The following is a 19411-nucleotide window of genomic DNA, read 5'->3' as shown; positions in this document are numbered from 1 at the left end:
ATACTCTAGTGAGCCTGCTGGTGTCTGATCCATTAGCCAAGTGAGTCATCTTGTTCACCTCTCTCATAAAAGCTCATAAAATCACCTGCAAGATATTAATTTTCTGAATATCAAGAAAACCTGGTAATTATTTCATGACAATTTACCAGTTTTACCAACTTTACAAATTGTGTTTCTTTCTTTACATCATTATTAAAATCTTAATTTTTGTACATAGTTCAGTAACATTCAGTATAGCACAATCCCTTTTCAATATTGAAATGTTCTGATTTATGTTTCACTTTGTTGGCTTTAGAATATTCAAGTAGGTAATGGAAAATGGAAAATGTTGACCAGTAGTTCTCAGTTTTAGAAATGTCCTGTAACATTTAATGTGAATCCCACAGTCTTCAATGGAGAAAGAAAAAAGGTGAAAACCACAATTTTTGAGCTTGCGGGAGGGCCTGGGACGGGCTAGGCCCCATGCATTTTTAGAAGATGGCTCAAGATTATGAATATCAGAGACGGGGGTTCCTAGGTAAAACAATATACTGTAGATTTGCTATTGCTATGGCTCTTGCAGAGCTCTTGAGGTAAATAAAGGCAGGACTCTAGCAACACTTGGACAAAGATCAGAACTGCATTTGCCTAGGAATTAGATCCTAAGTCTATCTTATAAAGTTTATTAATGAATGTTTCTTTTATAATGTTAAGGATTTTTTCATTTAACTTACTGTACTTCAAGTGTTCCTTCATTCCAAGTATTATTATCCTCATAGTTTGACCAAATGGGTTACTTCTTAATCAACACAAACATAAATACAAACAGTGAACATGAATGACAACTGTATGGAAGTCATTTAAAACTCAGAACAGGAGGCTCTTCTTTAAGCAAAGGGTTGTGGGAATCTGACCAGCCATGTTGTTGAAGCCGACGCCTTGGCTTCTCCCAAGAAATGGCTGGATGTGATCTTTGGATCAGGACAGGACGCACTGCACAACACGAAGGTGTGTGGGGTCTGGAACAAGCTACCCAGCCATGTGGTTGAAGCAGATGCCCTGGTTTCTTACAGGAAACAGCTGGAGGAGGTCCTGGGATCATTGAGTTACAAACTACCAAATAGGATAGTTGGGCTAAAGACCCTTCTTGTTTGTAACTTTCCCATGGTTTAATGCACAAAGCTGATTGATTAGTTGTGGTAGTTCAATAAAAGAAAATGCATCAGAGGATTCTGCTTGAGAGGAGAATTTTTCACATGCTAAAACAATGTACAGTAGTATACTGCTTCGAATGACAGACTAAGGCACAACTGGTGCTTGTTGGCTCATTGGCTAAATTTGGTTCCAAATGGCAAAGTTCGAATATAAAACCATTGAAGAGTTCTGTCATGAAAAATTACAGTCCCCCTTATACTCTGTGCTCCTGGTATACTAAAGCTGCAGGGCTGCATCTTTGAAATTTGGAAGCCTGTAAGCTTCTGCTGCTCTGTCCAGTGTGCAATGTAAAAAATAACACAAACCCCAAAGTTACTTTCATATCATAGAATTCTGATAAACATCCTGAACTGGATTGTATAAGTGCAGATGAGTGTATAAGTGTACAAGAATGAATGAATAAATTCAAAAAACAGGTAGTGAGTGTTTTCATATGGGCACACGAAAAATATTTAAATTAAACATGAGGACAAAAAAATCACATTATTATTAATGTTGCAATATGCAACTCTGTGTTTTTGATATACAGGCGTAGAGGCAGGTGGAAGACCTTTAGCAGTGATTAATATTTTATAGTACTGGTGCTACATAAGAGTTTTAAATGGTAGCAATGAAAAAAAGAACAGAGGCGTGTATGATTTTGATATTTTTATTGCAGAAAGAAAAACAGTGTATGAGAGTACAGAACAGAAGATGGGGCAATGTTGCACAATGTTTCAATCTTTTTAAACTGTCGAAACAGGCACTGAATTTACTATTACTTTCAAGAGACATGAAATGGAGCTTATATAACGAAAGTTCAGGAGGGATGGCAACATCCAAGCTCAATCGTACTCAGCTGTCAGTAATTAGCAATCGCTTCTGTCATCCTCCCTCCACCAAACGCTATAAATACCAACGTGATTCCTACTCTCCCTCACGTGCAACTTTTGCATCCCACCTCCACCCCAAGTCTACCCCTGCAGCTGCCCCTTGGTTAACTTGCGGGGGGGGTCCTGGCCTCCTCGTCCTATGGCCAGGAGGTCGGCCCTCAGCCAAGTGGGTTAATCCAATATCCGCCCCATAATAGTTCATCACGCTTTGATCTTGGTTGTTGTTGTTCCTAGTGAACTGTACATTTTGTTATTGTCAGTGTTGGGCCTTAAATTTCTTCTTTGGATTCTTTCAAGGAAAACAATAGCTAGTAAGATTAGATGAGACAGGATTTGGGGAGCGGGGATCAACACGTGCCCCTGGCTCCTAAATCCTAGACAGCCTGGGCCAGGCCCACCCTGTTGTTGCCTCTGTCGAAGATGGCGTAGTACTCCCTGATGAAGACATCTCCCAGGATCCACAGGTCTCCCTGGGCGGACGGCAGTGCCATGGACTGGAAACCACTGGTGCAGGTACCGTAGAGCTGCGAATCCCAGAATAGCACTATCATGGATACCGCCAGAGTAACCAATTCACTATACCAGTGTATTAAGTAACTCAGCCTGGCTCCCACAGTCTAGATACCTCAACCAGATGATAAAACAACAACAACAAAGAAAACAGTAGTCTAAAAAGTGCTCCAGTTTTGTCACAAACCATGTCTCTGCTCTGTGATGGACTGGGTCCCATCCAGGATGTAGTTGTACTCTAGATCACTGACACACTCAAAGGTTGCAGTGGTTACTGAAGATGCATGGAAAGACATTCATATCTTTATCTAGCTTTTATGAGGATTATAAAAGAAAACACAACCAGAATGAAGGACCTCGCCAATTTACGGTTTTAAATAGGTTGATTTCATACATCAGTTGGTATGATTGCATGATCTCATACATATGGGTTGATCTCATACATATTGTTTTCTATTGAAAAGCACATTCCAGGAAAGTGCATGGTGAGACCATGTTGTCACACCTTTAGTTGATGCTTTCTGGGTCACATACCTGGCGGACGTAGGCAGAAGGAGTCAGGGTGTACTGAAGACCATTGATGGTGAAGACCACGTTAGGCATGCTACCCATGTTCTGGCAGTTGATAGAATACTGTTAAAGCAAAAAGGTTCGATGTCAGTCATTCCAAAACTATCAACCATTCAATAATATAATGTCTGGACTTCTACATCTTGAAAATTGCACAAGAAACATTAAATACTAGGAAATGCCTGATTTTCCAAGTTGATTAAAATGTTGGGTGTGAGTCTGTATCAGCCATGAGTAGGATACTCCACAGACCTGGAGAGAAGCAACAGAACGATCTTGTAGGCAGGTCTACTCAGCCCTTGACAACATGAAATAATTCACTGCCTCAGAGCAATGATATTCTTCTGCAGCATATTCTACACCGTCACAGGTCACAGGTGAGGGTGTTGTCTCCTTCTGTAACAGCTCAGCGCCAACCTGTCATCATTTTGTAACACTAAGCCACAGAAATCCACTACATTCAGAGGGAAGCCAATGAAAGCAGAAGTCCATTTAAATGACTTCACCTGCTGGTAGCTGTTCTGAGTGGCACCAATATACTGCTGGATGGTGGAGATCTCAGATGGGGGTCCAGCAATCAGGGATGTGCCAGAATCCACAATGCCCTGGCATCCCTGGGCACAGGCCACCACCTGTCCATTAACCATGACACTGGAAAGCAAGAACAACACAGCTTACCACACTGGTAACAGGGGCAATCTGATCAGAATCTGAAGCAGCAGAAAAATGGGATATAGCCACCTCACAACCCTGAGTCACTGTCAATAACCTGCAGCAGGTGACACTGACACAAAACCTGTCCTACTGTGACAAAGAAAAGCAGTTAGTGGCTGCGCAAACAGGTGTGCATAGACAATGTATTTCTTTAGCAGCTTTCAGCAATAAGGTGGGGTATTTATCTCAACGAAAATGGACAAACCTATGAAATTAAAATAACAGTGCCAGTTTGTTTATATTATTTATATTTCTGTGAGTAATTCAACTGTTCTTCGTCTTATTTGGCTCTGGTGTGCTGATTGTGATAATAAATGTCCCTATTTGAAATTTGATTAATTTTAGGCTTGTCTTACTTCTCAATAGCAATCTGCCAGTAGCCCATGTAGGTGACAGGGACCCAGTTGATCTGGCCGGTGAAGTAAGATGAATCATATCCTCCAAAAGTCACAACGCTGCCTGAGGCCCCATTCCTAGCATTGCAAAAACAGCACAGTTGAGTGATGAGTATTGTCATTTAATAACACAAAGAGAAAGCACTTCAGATGAACTTAAACCTGGTTACGTTAAGCTAATTAAACTGTGCCAGGTGAGAAATTATGTGTTATGCAAGTATCGTGCTTCATGAAGTGAAAAAACCACCTTTGCTCATGATGACCTTTTGTGCCTCTGAACAGCCTGGTTAAAGTTTAGGTTCAAAACCAAGCCCTGGTTAACACAAAGGTTAGGTGTGCAATACAAGAACATGCTCAAACATACTGGTAGCAGGTCACAAAGTATTGGTGCCAATACCAGCCTGCAGCCTGGATTCACTACTGTATGCTGCACTACATCGGTGCATGCCCATGCATTAGTGAACTAGAGATTGTTAAAAAATATCTGTGGCTCACTTAGTCAGGTAAATAGAGAAGAGATCCTGGGACACCAGACCCTGCTGCATCATGTTGTCAAAGACAGGAGTGGCTCCTGAGGCAGAGATGTAGGGGTAGGACAGACCCATAATGCCATCAAAAGGGCTGTAGTACAGGAAGTTGCCTGGCTCAGTCTGGCTCAGACCGAACTCCTGGTTGGAGTCAATGATGCCGCCCACCTTTCAACACAGACAGCAAAGAAAATAGACTTTCATAGACAAAGGTGTTTCGATAACACTTTTGTTTAATACAGTATGGAGGAACTTGATGACAAGTGCTTACGGTGACGGTGTCGTAGGCCAGGAAGCCTGTCATGCTGCCAGTACCATAGGCGATGGACACAGGGGTGTTGAGAGCACGGTAAGTGGAGGACAGGCTAGGGTTGTATTTGTGATGGTTCGCTGAAAGCATTCAGAAGGGAATATTCGTTAGCGGTGCCACTTACTCTTTACTGACCCACAGCTTAAGATTTCCATCAATAGTTCTGCTCTCTCTCTTTAGAAAAGTAGCTTTGAGTCATTTTCTTCAATTCATGTAGTACCATGGGGCTGCCACAGTATCGACATTGTTGCGATGTGGTAGGGGAGTAGTAAAGTTCACCACATGAAACAATCAGGTAATCATTACAGAGTCAGTGCAATTTTACATGGACTAAATGGACATCATTAATGAGTCCATGCAAAAAAAATCAAATTATCAATTAATTTGTCCAGAATGTAATTGGAAGCAACTGAAGAAAAACAGTGTAATTTGGTACCAACTACATCTACTGTACAACTTTTATAAAGATGCGCATATCTTTAGAACAGAAGTAACGCTCATAATGATTGTGTCACTGCTATTGCTAATTATTTGAGCGACAAGGCTGGCAGGACTTACAGCAGGCAAGGCTGCTGCAGTAGATGGAAGGCACCCAGAGATTGGCAGAGCCAGTGTCCGGGAGAACAATGAAGGATTGAGGTGGGGTTCCAATGGAGATGGTGGCAATGTATTCGATCTGGAAAAAAGCATAGTAAAAGAGCCATTGCAAGCAAACAATACCAATACACCTTTGATTGCCGAGCCTATGATCAGAATTAATCTTTTAAGGAATGGCTGGATGAGATTCTAGGATCAATTAGTTACTAATTACCAAATGGGCTAGATGGGCCACATGTCCCTCTCTCATTTGAAACCGTTCTTATATATTTTAGATGTTCTTATAATTTGCACACGTTATCAACTGTGCAATTGGGTTTGAAAAGACACAGGTTTACCGCCTTCCCCTAGGGACAAGATGAACTGGACTGGGCATATTTGTATCATCACTTTCTCCTTGGCAATGGAGTGCACTTACGTCCATGTAGTTGTGCATGGGCAGGTTGGAGGTGGTGGCATAGCGAGAGTATTTGGATGCCAGATCATAGGGGTATTTCTGCAGGAACTCCTCCAGCTTGCCCTGCTCCATGAGCGCCTTCCTCATTGACTTCCTCTTCAACAAGGGCACCCTGTCAGAGCACAGCAGCACACAGATTTGGACATTTCCAACCATCTCTTTATTATCTCAAGCCAATGGAACAAATGGTTGAAACAAACCAATGCTCTTTATTCCCTAAAAAATACATTTTAAATGTCAGAAGGCAAACCTAGCAAAAGAATGTAACATGTGCTATGAAAAAGCAGAAAAAGAGCAAGAAAAGATTTTTATCTCCATTTTTGCATGCGATTTTCAACAATGCCTGGAGTTCAACTGGTCTTAGAAAACAAGAGGCAAAGTGTTGGACTAGAATGAAATAGCTTGACCTCCCTTTCCTTCTCTTAAAAGTATGCCCATAATACATCCAATGTTTCTTCTTCTCCCTCAGACAGCTCACTTAAAGGTTTTCTCTTGCAGTCCTTAGAATGAGTCTGATCATACATTTTTATTTTTTATCATTAATGAGGTGCACTCAGTGAACAGAGGGTGACCAGGTGCAGTACAGGTAAAACTAAGCTTTATAGCTTTCTAAGTTACCTTTGCAGTAAACAACAGGTAGAAGCTGTCTGTGTGTGCCACATTGTTACTGTTCAAGGGATGTAATGCATCCAGATAAACCAGCTCAACCTTAATATCATATATAAAAAAGTTGCTGCAATGCTTTCTTACACTGGCACTTACAAAGTCCTTCAGCTTTGAAATGAGCAGCCACCACTGCCACCACAAAAAAAAGGAAGACACCTATCACACATGATTCTAAAACGTAGTTCCTCTTCTGCATGAGCGTCTGCATGAGCCTGCATGATTTCCAAGTGAGGCACTATGTTACCCAGCCCCCTTTTTGCTTCTTTTGAACCTGTTGTACATCATGGGTTGCACCTACCCCCTGAATGTTCACATGTGTAGTTCTATCCGAACATTTTTACACTTTTACAAGAGTTTCACTGATTTTTCTACCATATTTTTGTTGTGATTATGGGTCTGTCATTACATACTATTACTGATGTGTGCAAGGCAGGCTCACCATAACACACCGTGTTATTTCTGTAGTAAAGCATGGTGAAGGCATGCCTGCGAAACAACACAAGCCACAGGTAAACTATTGTAAAAGTGCTGATAAACTACACTAAATCCTAAGTTCAATTTTCTTGAGCCTGTGCTCATTTCTGCATCGTTGTCTCGTGTGATCGCCTCAGCATGCTGTCCTGTGTTTGCAGTACTCACTTGGTCATGCACTCAGAGAGGGCCACCAGGCCCAGCAACACGATTGCCCACTTCATCCTGTCACGTCTCTCTCAGCAGACTCACAAGCTCTTCAGGACACTGGTCTTGCTGTGCTCTCCGAGATCTCAAGGGCATCCTTTTATACCTGCCCATTTGCCTTAATCTCGAAAACACCTCAAACAGGAACAGCCCTCAAACAAGGAAGGGGCGCTTTGTGATTCGGGGAGAGATCGTACTTTCTCTGCAAAGAAAGCCCAGCTTATCTAGTGCTTGTACCCAGTCAGTTCAACAAAGCTCTGGAGACACGTGAACTCTCTCACTGACCCTGCATTCTAAAAAAGCTACATGTTTTTATCAAGTGCAACAGATTTCTATATTGATAATTTTTCATGAAACTCTTGTGTCTTTGTTATTAATTGATTTTTGGTGTTGAACGCACACAATGCAGCCAGATAAAGGACCATGTCTGAGGCTCTTGATAAGAAGCAAGCAACTTGTGTGACAAATCTTACTGAACCGCAAATCAGCTACCAGTGAAAGTCCATTGACTTTAGAAAATGAACCACAGTGAAATACAGACTATATTGTGCTAATAGATGGAGAACCTCAGTTAAGCCAGTGATTGATTGCTTCTAGAATATTTTTAAAGAAAAGCGTACATGTAAGTGCATCTTTTGTTAGAAAACGCACACATTTGCCACAGTCATCACAAGGAGGTTTTGAGATGGGTGAGGATTATTTGGTTGCTCATCATTTAAAAGAAATTAGCATGGAAGCTAAGTGCATCACTTTAAATGAAGTTATATTGCTAAATTCCTGCATACAGTCATGTGGATCAGCAGTTTTCTGTTTCTGCCACAGATCAGAAGAGGTGAGGAACCCGATGTACATCACTAATGTGGTTTGGGCCCAGTGTGTGTGAATTAAGATGGGCCATAATCAATGAAAATGCAGCAGGCTTTTTCAGCATAGGAACCAGTATATAAAAAAAGAAATCAACATCTGAATTATTTAAACAAAAATACCAGAGATTAAGTTTATTTTATTTTTATTAAATAAACTGGTGGTTGTATTGCCTTGCTGCACACAGAAATTAAGCAACATTTTGCAGGTCATCAAAGGTGTGTGATTTCAGAAACATGAAGGATCTTTCAATTTCAGTGCAGCTTTAAATTCCCATCCTTTTTCATTAAAGTCCTAATCTAATCTAGTTCTCATGAAGCAGGTTCTCTGGATTTGCACGCCAGTCTGTTTCTTCACATTCCTTTAGATTTTTAGTGCTCCTTGTCTAGGTGATTTCATTGTATCTCTATGTTTTGCAGTGCTTTCCCAAGTTGAAAAGCCTTGAAAACAACTGTAATTCAGAAAATTAGATTTATGTTAAGCATTCCAGAACCTGGTTCTAAATAGGAATTCAAATATTCATTCCAGACTTTCAGAATTTCACTAGACATCTGTGCTGTGTATTGCTGCTTTAAAACAAAGAAAGTCTGAAGCAAAATAAGAAGGAATCCCTGAAGTGTTCTAAGAAGCAGTTGTTAATGTGATGGAAAATAACAAGGTCAGGTTATCAACCAGCACTTAATGTTCCATTAAAAGCTCCTTGGCCTATATACTTTTCCATAACATTGCTTGCTCAAGATGTAGGGTTATCAGAATCTCCCTGTGGGAGCATGAAAACTGCAGTTGCCACCCTCTGGTCAACAAAGAAATTTGTGCAAAGAGAGGCAGGTCATCATCAAGCCTAGATAAAAGTTAATTTATTTAAGAATGGGCCACAGGGGTGTTTCCCACAGTAGAGACAGTAAAATAATTTAAGGCGATGTAAACAAATGGAACTCTATTTTGCCTTCAGCCAAAAGTTATCCAGAAACTACAATAACATATTATTCCAATATATACCAAGGTTTGAAGGGAATTTAAATAAAAATTGATACTTGAATTGGGTTACACTGCTGAAATTTGTTTTTTCCTTTTTTCTGTTTTTTAGCATGGAATTAAACTCTGCTTGGTCCTGTGCTTACTGTATGTATCACAATGACATTAAAAAAATAGGAATGCGCCCTTTATGGCACTTTAATAAAGTTATATGGATGTTACAACAAATTTCAGGTCAAGAATTTATTTTCAAACATCCTTACAATTGTGATGATAGTAATTTTTTAAAATTTTTAATCTGATTCCATCAATAAATAAAATAGCAGTCTTAGCAATTTCATAGTAGATACAGATTTATTTTATATAACAGGTTTTTCTCTTCCTCTTTCCCAGCAATGCTGCAACCTGACTCCTTGTACAGATTCAACAGGATGGATTTATCACACTGCAGAGGGTCTTTATGCTGTCTGACATGTGCTGAGCTCCAGCAGTCCAACGATTTTACTTGCCGACTGGATACTTCTGCTGCCTGACTGACCTCCGCTCAGGCCTACTAAGAATTTGGACTTGATCAGGTATCCAAAGCTCCTACTGTTTAACTGCTCATTATCATTTACCACATACAAAATGCCATTTGCAAAAAAAAATAACAGCATCTGTTGTGGAGTGTAAGACATTTACAGATTTGTTTGGTTAAAAAGAAATCCCATTGGAATAAACCAATCGTTTATGTTTCGAAGGGGCTGTTTCATTGGCTGTGCTGCTGAGAAGTAGTACTGAAGAAGGTAAAGAAATGACTTAAAGAGTAAGAAAAATTTCTCCCTATATATCTCACATGGAATAACAATTACTAAAAGCACTGCTCTGTGATATGAATCTCTGAGTCTGAGTAATTCCAGTACATGCTAGAATCAACATTCAGAAGATGCTTTTCTGTCTTAATCTGCTTCACCCAGACAGTTCTGGTATCACTGGTTAAATGGGGAGCAGCTTAAAACATTAACAAAAACTGCAAATGTACATCAAGCACATCAAAAGTAAGATGAATCAGCGAACTAAATGAAAAGACATCAGTGCAGACTGAGGTTTTCCCAGAAGCCTCTAGTGTAGTGTCACTATCTGAACATTTGAGTGGAAAGAGGCGCGTTTGCGTTGTGTTTGCAGGGCTCTTTTGTTTTTCATCATAATGCACAGAAAAATATCTCCTCCCCAGCGACCCCCTTCCTTCCCTTCCTCTCTTTCCTTCCTTGTTTTCTCCTTGTCGTTAAAAGTCTATGTCTTTGAAGTTGTCAGTACACCGATATCTGTTGTCAATAAACCTGGTGCAGACCAAATGAGGCAGACAGGGACACGTGTGGTGTTGCCTTTTTCCAGAGAAAGGAACCTGTATGAGAACAGACAAAACAAAGTCAGCGCAAAGACAAAGCAGGATACAGCGCCACCTTGTGGGTACAAGTTGTAACTACAGATCTTAACTAGGATTATATAAAAGTGAGACATTCCCCCGATCCTGAGGGGCCTTTTCCTTGCAGGTTTTATAGGTTAAGCTAAACTGTGCCACAGAAACTCAATAAATAGTTAAATTAATCCATTACAAAACGCAGAGAATAATTATGACTGCAGAATACTTTCCAGGACCCTGGGCAGGTATCCCTGTTATCATACAAAGATTGGCTCCAGACAACAATACCAAGGTTAAGTCAGATAAAAGCAGAACATTTGTGCAAATTAGCAGAGGACTAATTTTGAAGGTGCTTAGAGAAATTAGTCTTCATGTTTCACTGTGAGTCTAAGAAAGAAATGTAAGATAGTTTATTTTTTTAATCCATCCCCTTTGAAAAATAAGTCACCTGTTTGTCCTGGATACGTTTTGAACCTGAAAATGTTAGGAGATTTTTGGCCTGAAGTTTAAAGTACCAGACAGTGAAGTCCTGTTTTAAGACTCCCCAAGAGTGCTTTTGTACAGTTCTGCCACTCCAATCGTAAAAAAACAGAGATTAGGCAAGGACGTTCTAATCCCATCCCTATGAACAGACTTCTGTTGTGTGGATTCTCTGGGGAAATCCACTACCATTTCCTAGCATGGCATTTTCCTTCAGAGCTACACTAATCCTCAGCAATAGATCCGCCAGCGAAGTGATGTATTATTCAGGGGATCGTGCGTCGCTTGGGGTGAGATCAATATCTAGTTATCAGCAGCTTTTCTGAAATCTCTCCGGAGATCAGTGCTGATACTACCTTTTCTTTTTACAGAGATGACTGGACCGGAGGGATATTTTTCACTTTCTGAAGGCTAATACCCACAAAGGGAAAACCAAATGAATTCTTCCTTCTGAGCTCCCCTTTCTCTGTCGTCCCAGATAATTTACCTCCCCGAGCCCTCTCATCCAGCTCTGTCTGGAAAGATGTCCTTTCTGTTTTCTTTACTGCTGCAGCTGCAGCAGCATCTGGACCGACACGGAAAGTCCTCTAAGTATACTGTCCTCTCTCACCTGCAGCCCCTGCTTTACAGGAACCCAGCCAGGCTTGATAACCTCTTAATAGTGATTTAGTGGGTGCTTCTATGCAACTATATCCATCACAAATAATTGCGCCCTCCCCCACTTTCTGGGACACCATTCTAAATTATAGCCCTCACTGCCTATTAAGATAACGAGACAATTTATGGCTCAAATTCATACATTTTCTGAACAATTCCCTCAGTGGGCCACACAATATGGAGGCGTCAGAAGGGATTCAGACTGGGCGTGTGCCGAATGATTATCTCTGTATGCAGAAAGATCTGTATTTAGCAGGATTAGAGCACACTGAATAGTTCTTTTTAGAAAGGGGTAAAAGAAGAAAAGGGTTATATTACTGATTTCTACAAACTAATCTTAAATGCCAAGGCTGTGTGGTGGTTGACATTGCTGTGACACAGCTCTTAGGTCTAGATTGGAGCATCGTCTGTGTGGAGATTGCATGATTTCCCTGAGCTTCACTGTACAGTTTTGAGTGCTCCCGCTTCCTCCCATCTTCATTATTTGGTACCACAAAATTGTCCCTCTATGAAATGGACAGGCATCCATCTAGCATGTAGTCCTGCCTTATGCCCCGTGCTTGTAGGATAGGCTCCAGGATGTCATGGCTCTCATCGGGAATAAGCAGCTTTCTGATACACAGGTGGATAGCTCTCACATGTCATGTATCCATTTATACATGTGTGACATGAATAAGGGTTTAAAACCTTGCTTTGCCCCCCCCCCTCCCCCTTTCAAAAACATGCTGGATTTTTTCCCCCAACTCAAGGGGTATGTACTGTATAAGGTGCCACAAAAACTGGCATTCAGCATATTGCAGGAGAGGAACATTAAACTGGAAATCAGAAAGGTGTATTGAGTGTTAGAGCTGACAGAACTGTAGGAAATTAAGTACAGTTGCCCAGCATCTTCTGGACAGAGGCTATGCTTCAGGAGCATCGAAGCATACTGCAGCCTCCATAGTAGACATTGTCAAATGTTTAACCAAGGATTGATGTTATGTAAAATTTGTACTATGCATAATTGCACAAAGGAAGACCTTATTTGGGATATTGTGTCATGAATTTAAAAACTACACCACTGCACTGGAATTGATCCCAAGCTGTCCTCCATAGACAAATAGAAAGAGTTTTATTTTTGAAAAGAGGAGGATTTGGGGACTTAATTCAAATATTCAACAACCTTAAAGGTATTGACCAAATAAATCTTCAGATTCAACAGTGAAACACAAAATAGGCATTAAAGGATGAAACTAAAATGAAACACAATTAAAATTCAGAACAGCGATTGTGATAGTTTGGAGCAAGATTCCCAGTCTCCTCGTTTTTAATGTTAATTGTTAAGGTCCATACCCAAAGCCCAGGGTCTCATACTTTTACCATAAAGGTCCTGTAGAGCTCGTTTCCATCTTACAAGAGGTTTTGGCCCTTTAGTAACATGGTGCTAACGTTTCCTTTAGTGGACCCTGTCTCTATTTCACATTGCATTTCCCTACAATGCTACAAGATAACAAGTTTGAGAGATTTCACTTCCGACTTTATTACTTTAACCAATTGATAATGTTCGTCCAGAATATTACAACTGACCTCCCTTCTAATCTCTGAGAAGACACCACTAGAAATTCATATTCAAGTAAGGAGCTGCGCCGGCATGTGTGGGCTGCAAAAGAACAGGTAAAGGTTTATTCCATACTGAAAAGAAGAAACACACGTTTCAGCTGTGGAGTCTTCTTTTCAGTTGTGTTGTCGTCGGGTATCGCAGTGCTCGTGTCTTTTGTTGCAGTGCACTCAGGATTACTGCCCTCTGTCATCTGACTCGCACACCTGAAGAAGGCACCACAGCCAAAATGCTGTGTCTCTTTTCTTTTCTTGACAGCATGGAATAAACCTTTACTTGTTCCTTGAAGACACCACTAGATGGTTTCTCCCTGTAGAGCTCGGTCAACCCGTTTTTGCCTGAAGCTACAGTACACCCACCATAAAGATGAGTGCAAGCTGTTGGTACTGTGCGTCTCCCCCAGGCACTTGTTGAGAGCAAGTTCATTACGTTCCTAGAGCACGATGAGGGCAGGTCTTAGGCCTTCTTGAGTGGCATACCTTGTGACTGAAGGGGTGGCACTCGTCACCTTCCCTACCGCGTGGCGTGCACATCCGCAGGCCGCGGAGCCAGAGGCTGACCGCACAGCAGGTCCCCAACCCGCACTGCACATCCCTCTCACAGGCCTGGGCGTGCGACACGGGAAAGAAGAACAGTGTTACAACAAGGCCGCTGTTTCAAACCAGTGCATGAGGAGAGGAGAGGGTGCTGTCAGATTCTTCTGACTCCTCACACCACCAAACCCAATACGGTCCTTGAGACAGCATTTCTCCTTCCAGGGATCTTTAAAGGGGCAGCCCTTGTTCATTGAAGGCAGTTACTGGCCTCCCAGACGCAGTGGGTGGGGGAGAAGAGGATTCCTGAAGTTGAACCTGGGTCTCTTCAGCTCTCTGAATTGTCCTCACAGGGACAGAGGAGGAACTTGACACCAGACATTTGTCATAACAGCTCTTGCAAAGAGCTAGAGAAAAGAGGTCCTGAAGCGCATTTCTGCAGCATGCAGAGCAGGGATGTAGTAAAGATTTTTTGGAGGGGGCAAGGGGCAATGCTGGCATTACATCCCCATCATCTATTGTCTCCTTTCCAGGGAGAAGGGTAAGAAGACATGTCGACACAAAACTCAGAACACCTTTCTAATCTGAAGTCAAATCTGTAGGTATACCGTAGAAATACGCTACAACACTGTTTCCAAGTGACAATAAGATCTTGAGGTATATTTCTTCTTAAAGCAACTTAATGTTCAATCAATTGCATTCTCTTTCCTCTCTAGGAGCTTTGCACTCACTTCAAAAAGTGGGACCACACGTTGCTGGTACCACAGCTGAAGATATCAGCCTATTTCTCAGTTCAATCCAAAATAACTACACAATAACCAAGAAACAAGACATCTAAACTTTTAAGTTCAACAGAGCAGCTTGATGATTGCTCACTAGTCTATGTTTCCAGCTTCCTTTCTGTCAATAACAACACCAGTCTAATGGGTTTCTCTCCCCTCTGAAAAAAAGTAAACAGTTTTAATACTTTACTGACTAAATCAAGATTAAAAATATAAACATTCTGTCTCAGCCACACTGCACTAAGATTACAAAAATTGCTGAAATCTGTTTCCAAAGTATGAGTTAGTTCTAGACCTTTCGAATAAACCTGTATTATTTGTTATTACTATGAAATAATTACATCTTATTTGAATCAAATGAAAGCCTAATTGAAATGTTTACTTTTCTGCAGCTTCCTAGAAAAATATATACTGTAGGTCGACAGACCTGGTAAATTACGTAAGATACTCCATGATTAAAAAATACATTAATTTACATCTAATTGTGGCAACCTTTACAGACAATATGCCATAGAGAAATAATTGAGTTAAAATGAAAGATAAATGCCATTTTCATCCAGCTACAAATAAAGACCAAAGCTGACAGAATGGGTATGATTTATAGATGAGTGTATAGATATGTCCAGACAAAGGTACTTCAGTTTTGCTTATTTGTTGCACTTGGAGATTTGTCTTTGTGTTGATAGCAAGTTCATTATGTTTCCATTGTTGCACAAGTTTAGTGCTGTCTGTTGCTGGATTACTGATAGCAGAATTACAATGGACTTGCAATGGTATGACACTGACATTATGAAACAATACAGACTCGTGGACTGTAGCTAAACACCGTAAAAGCAATAATTAATGTTGTTTCAAAAAAGATGAAAATGTTTTTTGTTGTCAATAATTCATTTGCATAATACCGAAGATGGACTTGGTGGATCTGACACAGCTCCGCTTAAATTCCTCCTTAACATTTTCACCCACTTTCAAGTTCTTCATTGCAGTTTAAATGAATTTTTACCATTGTGTTATGCTTACTTCAAGAGTAAAGTAGATTTAAAAAATAATTTGCAGTGCACAGTGCACATATCAAGTAATGGTTTTAACACATTTTTATTTCAAAATTAGAAATAAGTCTCATCAGGGTTTCAAATGCTAAAGACATTACTCCAGCCTCATTCCCCAATGTGCTCTTCTTTAGGACATTAAAAAGTCTCACAGATGAGTACTGAATTAGACACAGAGGAGAAACATAATTCCCCATAAGGCGCACCTGAGAGCTGCACTTGTGGCCAAACTGCTGTTCTCTCTGCTGCTCTCTGTTAAACTCTATTGCTCAGTTTGAGCAATTTTTGCTCAAAACAAAAATTACCTAAGATCTAATAGCATTTTATTTTACTGTATTTATAGGTACATCTAAGTGGGCAGAATACTTTAACTCTGCATATTTTTACAAGCCATAAATTCATGCAGAAAATAGTCTGGGTTTTAATTGTATCCCAGCAGCTCCTTCTCCAAGCTTGGAGCTTGGAGACCTGGGCTCATGCTGAAGGCAAGAGTCAGACAAATGCCTTGTTAAATGTATAGAGAGACTTACCCCTGTGATCACTGCACATCGGGAGCAGGTCAGTAACACCAGGAGGGCAGAAAGGAGCAGCACTGTTCTCATCATAGCAGGAGCAAGAAAGGGTGATGGGTCTTCTAGGGTCTCTCAGATGGGATGTTCAAGTTTGATGTGCTGGAGTGGACAGCTCACGGGTTTTCTCTCACTCTCTCTGCCTCTGTCTCTCTCGCTCTCTTATTCTGCGTCTCTGTGTTCCTGTGAATTCTGAAAGCAGGGTGCCAAGCTGTCTCTTTATTTAATGCCCCCCCCACACCCACTACCACTACAAACACAACCCACAACCCACTCACAGCCCCACCCCCCTTACCTCCCTCCCCTAATCTTAAAAGTCTTCACTCATTGGGTGTCCTGTGTTGCTTTTTATCTGAAGAGCTAAATAGAAACTGACTCAAATGTAATGCTATTCCACTTACTGTCAGATCGCTTGTGCAGCAGGTCAATACAGGATTTGACTTATTACTCTGACAGGAGGACTAAGGACTCCCTGTATTGTCATTGCTAACTTTAACAACAGGAACAGAGCTGTTATTGAATGAAATTGTGTACGTTCTACCTGAGGAAGATGATATGCTCATCGAGTGTTTCTTCATCTTAAAGAACAGAGCATCTATCATCTAAACGTCCAAAAATACCATCTGACCAGAATTAAGCTGTACTGTATGTCAAAAACATAAAACATTAGTTATTTTACTAAATAATGTAGAAACTTGTTAATATAGAGAAAGCAGCTGAATTGGGACCCATTTGTTTTGGTTAAATCTCAGTGCAGACAAATCTCTTATCTCCATCAAAATAATTTAAAATAAGAGATAATGCATTAAATGCCATTTCAACTCTAAGATCTATTTAAAATGAAAGGGTATAGGATAATTACCCTAGCAAACACAACAGGCTGTTTAGACGTGAGGGGAGATTCAAAGTACTTTTCTATCACTTTCATCGGTGTGGTGGAGCAATTGTAAATAGAGACTGAGGGAAATAGTAACACAGCTCCTTACTAATATTGTTTGGTTTTGAGATTTGAGAAAAATGTATATGCATAGCAGCACAGCATTATCAAAAAGGTAGATTTTGAAAGAGTGGGGCGCTCTTCATTAGGCCTCTGATATATTCAGTGCTGTCAGTTGTGGTGATGGATCTGCAGAATTAGGGCACGCGGTGTCTTTTCAGACTCACGGCTCCTTAACTGCCAGACATCCATCAGCACTGTTCTGTCGGGTTTATCGCCCCTGCATGTTTTATGGAGGGGTGGCTTCCTATTTCATTAGCTTATTCAGCGCAGCAGAGGAGCACAGAGACAGCAGGAAGTGGCCCAGGTGTTTAATGTGCAATCAGCCCGGACACACGGGGGGTTTTCACAGTATGGCCAGAGACTGTATAAAAGCAAATGATTCTAAATCAGGGCTGCTCAACTTGCAGGAATTCCAATTTATTTCAGTGAAACTCTCTGAATCAACCCATCACATTGATCCCACTGACAGGTAATTGAATGATAAATTGTAATAATTATGGAGTGGGTTACTGTAGTTCTGGAACATGTGCCCAGCCCTTCCACGTTGTGACTTGGAGCTTTGTCAAGTCTGTTTTATCTCACATGTAAGGGGGTTTATTTTAACAAATCAGGGCTTTGTTAGGGCTGTACTGACATCTACTCATTCCTACCCAATCAATAGCACAGTGCCTGGGCCCTGCCTTGAGCAGAACAGCAACGTTCACTATACAGAGGAGAGCAGGATTCAGACCAAGGATGGCAGCACACTACCGTATGGTGAACCTGCCTGTATTTGCCAATACTGTTCAAGGAACAGGTGTGCCTTCCGGAAACGTGGGTATCTCTCAAACTTGGGTGTTTCCAGAAACTTGCCATGCCTATCACACACCTTTTCTCATAAGAACGTTGATTGAGGGGTATTTATTGGGCGGTGCACTGTCATGGAGGTCAGACCTCCTGCCCAGTGCTCTGGGTTAGATCCCACCCATGGGTGCCCATGCGTGTGAGGTGTGAGGTCTGCATGTTCCCCCTGCACATGTTTCCACAGGTCTTTTGTCTCGTTACCCTGTTGTCAGCAGAGAAGCTGGAAGGACTCTTTCCCACAGGACCCCACAGATGTGGCTGGGATCCACAGGTGCCACGTCTAAAGTATATCCTGTTCCATGACTGCATCATATTCTTCTCGCTGTCAAGAAGTGCTTCTTGTTAAGGATGCCCAGTTCATACAGAGCAAATTAAACTGATGTGTAATCTAGTCTATATTTTGATGTTGCTTTAAATAGTAAAACGTTCAAAGTAAAACTGCATAAGAACAACTCTGCTGTTAGTCTGTGATTAAACATCTGGAGCCCTCATTAAAAACTCCTGTCAAAAATATACTGTATTGCAAATCTAATTAGCTGATTACAGTATTTTCCCTTACAGTGAAGTGAGTCTTTCTAAATAATCACTTTTAACAAGAATCCCCTCTCAACCGCCACAGCCAGTATATATAGAAACGCAAAATTAAAGTTGTCTTTATCTGATGTAATTAAGAGATATCCAAATCTGTACTGCAGGACAACAAACCGGTCAGTGCAAGTTTTTATTTTACTGGGGAGCCAATAAATAACTTGTAGAGGACACTCAAAATGAACATATTGCTCCTTGTGGGGTTGTTCTGGGGGAGGGGCTCACTTAGTTTTTGCTTCGAGGGTAGGACTCATCCGAGCCAAACCTGTTTTTTCAAAGATATTCAAAACTGGAAACCGAGGATGCATGGATAGAAGTTAGATGTGCTTGCTCTCCTACAACGCCCCTCCACCACCCCCATATCGTCAAGCCTGATAACAGATCTTCAGTCTAATGAGGACATTTTACTAATTACTGAGAACTTTAATCTTGGCGCGGAAATCTTTTCATCATGTCTCCACAATGTTAAAAAGTACAGATATGTCCTAGATATATGAACCTGAAATAATCATAACATCTTGGAGAAAGGCTTTATTTAATTAAGGAAAAAGAGCTGCAGTCTTTAAGAAGAGCAGTCACTGT

General features: G+C 41.0%; 2 protein-coding genes across 2 annotated transcripts; both read right to left on the bottom strand.

The window, feature by feature from the left end:
• Nucleotides 1-1829: 1829 nt before the first annotated feature.
• Nucleotides 1830-7611, bottom strand: LOC148658758 (pepsin A-like). The gene is made up of 9 exons (XM_088640337.1): nt 7452-7611; nt 6108-6258; nt 5651-5768; nt 5054-5172; nt 4751-4950; nt 4217-4333; nt 3653-3797; nt 3111-3209; nt 1830-2590 (listed from the first exon to the last, which is right to left on the bottom strand). Exons 1-9 carry the CDS (start codon nt 7505-7507, stop codon nt 2441-2443), a joined length of 1155 nt encoding a protein of 384 aa, XP_088496463.1. The 5' UTR covers nt 7508-7611; the 3' UTR covers nt 1830-2440.
• A 1889-nt stretch (nt 7612-9500) lies between these two features.
• Nucleotides 9501-16578, bottom strand: prok1 (prokineticin 1). Its single transcript, XM_088640336.1, has 3 exons — nt 16360-16578; nt 13945-14070; nt 9501-10713 (listed from the first exon to the last, which is right to left on the bottom strand). Exons 1-3 carry the CDS (start codon nt 16432-16434, stop codon nt 10594-10596), a joined length of 321 nt encoding a protein of 106 aa, XP_088496462.1. The 5' UTR covers nt 16435-16578; the 3' UTR covers nt 9501-10593.
• Nucleotides 16579-19411: the final 2833 nt, after the last annotated feature.

The sequence above is a fragment of the Lepisosteus platostomus genome, chromosome 7 (assembly GCF_059453375.1).
Source record: "Lepisosteus platostomus isolate fLepPlt1 chromosome 7, fLepPlt1.hap1, whole genome shotgun sequence".
In the NCBI taxonomy this organism is placed as follows: Eukaryota; Metazoa; Chordata; class Actinopteri; order Semionotiformes; family Lepisosteidae; genus Lepisosteus; species Lepisosteus platostomus.
This window is presented reverse-complemented; position numbering and strand designations above follow the sequence as displayed.